General features: G+C 50.4%; 1 protein-coding gene across 5 annotated transcripts in view; it reads right to left on the bottom strand.

The window, feature by feature from the left end:
- Positions 1-6,583, bottom strand: part of LRRC20 (leucine rich repeat containing 20) — a 76,906-nt gene that overhangs the window by 67,139 nt on the left and 3,184 nt on the right. For 4 of the 5 annotated variants that reach the window (XM_017548874.2, XM_017548877.2, XM_017548876.2 and 1 more), the window contains exon 2: positions 3,394-3,538. The exons of the other annotated variant lie outside the window; for it this stretch is intronic. In XM_017548874.2, the coding sequence (XP_017404363.1) occupies positions 3,394-3,475 (82 nt within the window). In that variant the 5' untranslated portion in view covers positions 3,476-3,538. The remainder of the gene's footprint in view (positions 1-3,393; positions 3,539-6,583) is intronic. 5 annotated transcript variants of the gene reach the window in all.

Here is a 6,583-nt window from a genome sequence, read left to right as displayed (position 1 = left end):
AAAAAAAAAAAAAAAAAAAAACACAAAAAACAAACCAAAACAAACAAAAAAAGCATTGTATAGCTGTAACCAAATTTATTTAAGCAATTTTCTGGTGCTAGGTGTTTCAGATGCTTCAGATTCTTAGGTATTTTACATGAGAACCATACAGTTACTTCAATACCCAGCAATATCTCCCACCTTTGAATTAGGACAACCTGTGTTCCGTCCGACACACCTTAGCATGGAGCCTGTGTGTCACTGCTCTCGGGAAACTGTCTTGTGGGTGGTGGGCTGTTCTCAGGTCCAGGACTGTACTGCACACATTCCTGGGAGCCACCAAGCAACTGGTATACTCAATACATGATAACTGCTTTGACCCAGCCCCCTTAGATTGTATGAACCTGATCAGCTCCATTTTCTAAGGGTCAGGATTACAGGTGCCCACTATGGCCCAGTTGGAAATTTTGCTTCTTCTCTGGCCACTGCATAGGTACAAAGGTTCCCTGTTATTCAATCACGACTTCAAGACCCAGTCCCCTCCACATGAAAGTCTTGAGCTTCAAGCAAGATCACCATGGCTAAAGCTTCTCCCAACTTGACTAAAGCTTCACAGCACTCATGACCCTGGCAATCACCAAACATCTGTACCCACCCCAGGGCTGCATGGTGGAAACAGGGCCCAGGCTCTGGTGCCAGACAGTCAGGGTTCCAATCCCAGGCATGGCAGTGGTCTGGCAGGGTAGCCAGAGGACTGCTTGGGTTCCTTGGTGGGTATGGTCCCCAGGCAGTGCAGGGGAGCTGGTCGCAGCATGCCCCCTCCTAGCCACCCTGCACACTTCACCTGATGCAAGGTACCCACTCTTCAGCTCACAGAAATGCGCCCTGCCTTGCAGAGGCACCTGACCTTCCAATCTCCAGTCCACAGAGGTTGAAGTTCAGGGGTTTCTCAACATGGCCTTCCAGGCTCTCCGCCTGCCGGGCACCATCCCTCACCACCTGCCCAGTGCTGCTGTGGCAACTGGGCAGGGCCTCTCCAACTCAGGCACACCTCCGCCACTGCCTGGAGTGACTATCTCCCGAAACATCCTCTCTCAAACAGCACCCACTCCCTAAGCAGCTTCCCTGATGCCCCTGGGGGGAATTCAGTTTTCCTGCCCCTCCACCTTTCTACTCTTACCATATCTGAATGAAGTGGAGCCGCTGTGTCCCTCTCCCATGACACTTTTATTTAGTTAGTTGGTTTTTAGATGGAGCCTCGCTCCGTCACCCAAGCTGGAGTGCAGTGGCAAGATCTTGGCTCACTGCAACCCCCACTTCCTGGGTTCAAGTGATTCTCCTGCCTCAGCCTCCCAAGTAGCTGGGATTACAGGCGTGTACCACCACTCCCAGCTAACTTTGAATTTTTAGTATGTTTTAGTAAGTTGGCCAGGCTGGTCTTGAACTCCTGCCCCAAGCAATTGGCCGACCTGCTTCAGCCTCCCAAAGTGCTGAGATTACAGCCATGGGCCACCATGCCCAGCCCCCTGTGACATTTTGAAGCAGGGGTACGTGTTACTCACCACAGAGATCTGTCGATTTGCACTGAACCCTCCATTGGAAAGCAGTGAGAAGCACACCCAGCACAGACCTGGCTGGCTGACACCCAGAGAAGGTGCATTTGCAAGGGAAAGGACTTAGGTCCCACCAGCTTTTGGGAATGAGCAAAAATTAAAAATAATAGCTGCCATTTACTGAGTTCCCTGCATACCAAACACCTTACAGACAATCCAATTACTCTTAATTACCTTGATGAGACAGACACAATTACCATTCCAATTTTACAGATGAAGACACTGAGGCTCTGAGAGGTTAAGCAATCTGCTACAGTACCAGGTAATTGGCTGGCAGAGTAGGGATTCAAATCCAGGCCCATGTGACTCAAAGCCTAGCTCTCAACCGCAGTCTCAGTGGAGAGCCTTGAACAACCATATTACCGCCCAGTACGGAATTCCAGAATTCCTTCACTGAGGGCTCACAGTCATCAGCTCACTAGCTTAAGGCTTCTTCCAAAGGCCTCCCTCCAATACCAATGACAATCTTCAGTGAGCCTGCTGAGAAAGGAAATGCCTCTCACCTTAGTTAAGCTCAGGAAACGTTTCCACCCGTTTACAAAGTGCCTGACACTGCTCTGGGCTCAGGGGCGGGGCAGGGTAGGGGGACGCAACCAACCACAGAGTCCCTGCCCTCTACAGATGCTGAATGGGTGATACAGAGGAGGAGGGGAGAAAAGGTGGATGAGGGAAGGCGGAGGGCTTCCTGGAAGAAGCAGTGATCAAGCACATCCTGAAGGCTGAGAGTCTCTCCATTTCCTGGACCGCCTCTCTGTCTCAGAGAAAGCTGTGCAGTCCAGACACACCTGGTGAGCAGCTGCTTACAGAAACTGGAAAGGCATTCTCTCTGTGACTTTGCTGAGGAAGTAACCACCACGGAAGGAAGCAATCCTTTGTGAGACAGACAGACAGACACACACACACACACACACACACACGCACACCCCTACCTGCCTGTGAAATTCCTCTCCATGTACCTAACTTCAATTCTGCCTGCCTATCTGCAAGATCATCCCCAAGGCAGGACTGTGCTCCAGTCTTCTACAGCGGTGCCTGCACTCCAGGGGTGAGACACATGCACCCACGCACAGACACACACATGCGCACACACACTTGAACACAAGCACCCACACATAGGCACACACACACAGGTAACTGCACTGTATCCCCTGCTGCCCCTTGCACTTGGTGGACGGTCAATAAATATCTGCTGAATTTAATTATATGGGATCGTTTGCCTAAATGCTTGGGAGTGTTGGGGTGACTGAAGGAATAAAATGCCCTGGCCAATTCAAAGCAAATAATATATATGACACAATTCAAGAAAAAATAGTGGAGTGTAAAGGGGTCTCTCGGCTGAGTAACCTCAAAGAAACCCATTTTGTCGTCTCCACCCTTCTTCACGCAATTACCGAGGCTAGCCATGCCCAGCAAGCATCATTCACCCCAGGGAGCCTGTGAAGCTTTAACAAGATAACATTCAGGAGGCGCCCAGCACAGGGCGCGGCACACAGATGCTACTTAGCCAGGACCAGCTCTGTATTTTCACCTGGTCCAAGGGCACACACATTAGGTCATCAGCAGTCAAAGAACAAGCAGGCAGGTCCCATCACTCAGTGGTTTTCAAACCTCTTTGACCAGGACCCATAGTAAGAAATGTCTTACACAAACTACACACTGTTACAATGAAAGTTCCACAAAACACATCCTCAGGATGAGGTTGCACACTGATGCTTGTGTCTTTCATCTCTTTCTATTTCATTTCTAAGCTGATCTCACAACTGCTTCCAGGGAAGTTGGGAAAAGCCCTGCCCTCACTCACCCAGAGTATCAGAGCCGCTCTCCACCGTCTCGTTGACCTTCCTTGCTACTCTGGCCACGGCCTCACCCATCTTCTTCAGCATGCAGACACAGGTGTCCTGCTGCCAGCCCCCAGGCTGGTCTGCTGCTCACAAAAGGGCCTGAGCCTGGGGAAGATGCAGTGTCATGAAGTGCCCGCCTGCCAGCCAGGGGCCCACCCAGACATCCCCCTCCAGCATCCTTCTCCCCCAGGACCCAGGCTGCTAGGAAGCCTGCAGGGAGGGCCCCAGGCCACTCACTTCCTCTTGCAGGGCCCAGAGCTCAGGCCACGTCCAGCTTGGCCTTTGCACAGGCTGGTCTGCCAGTCAGAGGGTGGAGGCAGCTGGGTCCTACTGGTTTTCTGGGAGGATCAACATGCGTGACCTCATCAGACACAAGGACCAGGCCTGAACCAGCTGCCAGGCAGGTGTGAGGACTCATGGGTGTGCTGGCCTGTGATTCACTTAATAGGCGGGCACTGGGGAGAAGGTAGGCGTAGCCAACTGCCGGAGAAAGACACCTGTCCCTCCATCCCACAGCCTCAGAGCTGGTGCCCTATCCACGCACCCCCAGGACAATTCCCCCAGCTTCCCTGTTCACCCCACACATATCTGCCTTGTGCATGGCAGGAAGTGGGGATATGAAGGCAAATCAGAGCCCTGTGAGCCCATCAGAACACATGGACTGGCAGTGGGTGGTCTCTACAAATTCCTTTCCCATGTGCCAATAGGAAGGAGAGGTTATAGTACTAGCCTGCAGACCTGATTATCAGCCTGATGCTGAGTTTATCTGCAAGAAAAGCAGGGGAAGGGGGTAGGGATGGAAATGAGAGAAGAGAAATTGGATCACTAGGGGAGAAGAGGCTGAAAGAAAGGTGAGGAAGACAAAATGATATAAGGACTTGCAAACACCCTCAACTCCCTGTTTATTACAGAGAAGGAAACAAGGGCCCAGACAGGGGCTAGGTGACCTAGCCAAGGTCAAAGTGAGTCAGCAGCAAGAATCGGGTCAGCCCAGCTCCATAACCAGTGCTCACTTCTTTACAAAAATCACCCACATCACCAACAGCAGCACCCCATGGAGAGAGGAATGAACTCGAGTCCAAGGTCAGCACCACTCTTTGCCCCCAGACCCCAGTCCCAGCTTCACAGACAGCTCAGGGAGCTCCAATGAACTCACCCCAAGGGCCAAAGGCAGAAGAAGGTGAAGGGCAGAGAGAAGGGGCATGGGGACAGTGCTAAGAGCTGACAGTCACCAAGAAAAAGTTCCCATGTGCTCAACTGGACAAGCAGGGCAGGCAAGGCCAAGACAGGGCTGGTCAAGCCCACCCATCTTCTTTGAGGAGTTAGTGTGAGTTTAATATATGTGTGCATTTCCACTAAGGAGGCTGGCACTAAAGGTTTGAGACACATGCCCATGGTGCAGTGAGAAAAGGCTGATTTTGGAGACAGGCCAAATGCTCAACTCCCCCATTTATTAGCTGAGAAGTCTTGGGAGAGTTTCTTAACTACTCTGAGCCTGTTTCTTTATCCGAATATGAGATCTAGTAATACCCAACTTGCTAGGTTAATATGAGGATTGAACAAAATATATATACCTGTCTAGCTCAGAGCCCAGGACATGTAAATAATCAATAAACGGTAGCTGAGAGGATAAGCAGCGCACATGTGGATGCAACACCAGCATCTAACCCCAGTTTAATACTCATGTGACTCTGAACAAAACACTTAGGGAACTCATCTTTGAGGAATGAGTGGAATTTCTATCTCTCCACCTCCAGGAAATCTCCTCTGATTGCCTCAGTGTTCTCTCTTCCACCTCTGAGTTTCAGTAGCACTTAATGACTTAGCACAAGTCACCTGGATTATTTATGAGCTTTTAAATATACACTTGTCAGCCATGTGCAGTGGCTCACGCCTATAATCCTAGTACTTTGGGAGGCTGAGGCAGGCAGATCACTTTAGGTCAGGAGTTGGAGACCAGCCTGACAAACATAGTGAAACCCCATCTCTACTAAAAAAAAAAAAAAAAAAAGCCTGGGCACAGTGGCTCACATCTGTAATCCCAGCACTTTGGGAGGCCAAGGTGAGTGGATCACCTGGGATCACGAGTTCGAGACCAGCCTGGCCAACGTGGTAAAACCCCGTCTCTACTAAAAATACAAAAATTAGCCAGGTGTAGTAGCGGGCACCTGTAATCCCAGCTACTCGGGAGGCTGAGGCAGAAGAATCACTTGAACCCAGGAGGCAGAGGTTGCAGTGAGCTGAGATCATGCCATTGCACTCCAGCCTGGGCAATAAGTATGAACCTCTGTCTCAAAAATAATAATAGTAATTAGCCAGACATGGTGGCTCACGCCTGTAATCCCAGCTACTTGGGAGGCTGAGGCAGAATTGCTTGAACCCAGAAGGCGGAGGTTGCAGTGAGCCGAGATCACACCATTGCACTCCAGCCTGGGCGACAAGAGTAAGGCCCTGTCTCAAAAAATAAACAAATAAACAAACAAACATACACCTGTGGCCCCCATTGGCCTGTGGGCAGCTTGGAGGCAGGGAATAGATCTATATTGTGCTTCCCCCCACACACTGAGCCCAGGTGCTCAGTTAGTATCCCCCAATGCTGATGATCAACAGACATCATTTGTGTTTCAAATCTGAATACAGGTCAAGAGGCTCTTACAACAAATCTAAGACACTGTCTAAATTGAGAAGGGTCAAAAATCCAAATGCCTAACAGTGCCAGGTGAGCAACCTGCATAAGGCGAGCCAGTGCAGGGCAGCAGGGAATAGAAAGGACTGTGGCAAACTGGACCCAACAGGCTCACCATGCTGCCTCGAAGACCGTATCCCTAAGCCTAAATCATAGCCATGTTGCTGACATCTTGGTGATTTGTTCTAACCCCTTTATGAATGGGAAAGCTGAGGACCCAAAAGGGGAGGCAAATCAGCTAGATGAAAACAAAAAACCCAGGTCTTCTAAGTCCCAGCTTAGGACTCTTTCCACCATACCATGCTCCGTCCTTTCTCCATCTCCAATTCATCATCAATAATCACAAACATGCCGGGCGCGGTGGCTCAAGCCTGTAATCCCAGCACTTTGGGAGGCCGAGGCGGGTGGATCACGAGGTCAAGAGATCGAGACCATCCTGGTCAACATGGTGAAACCCCGTCTCT

This window comes from Cebus imitator, unplaced genomic scaffold (genome assembly GCF_001604975.1).
Source record: "Cebus imitator isolate Cc_AM_T3 unplaced genomic scaffold, Cebus_imitator-1.0 Scaffold215, whole genome shotgun sequence".
Lineage (NCBI taxonomy): Eukaryota > Metazoa > Chordata > Mammalia > Primates > Cebidae > Cebus > Cebus imitator.
Note: the sequence above shows the minus strand (reverse complement) of the source record. Positions and strands in the feature narration are given on the sequence as shown.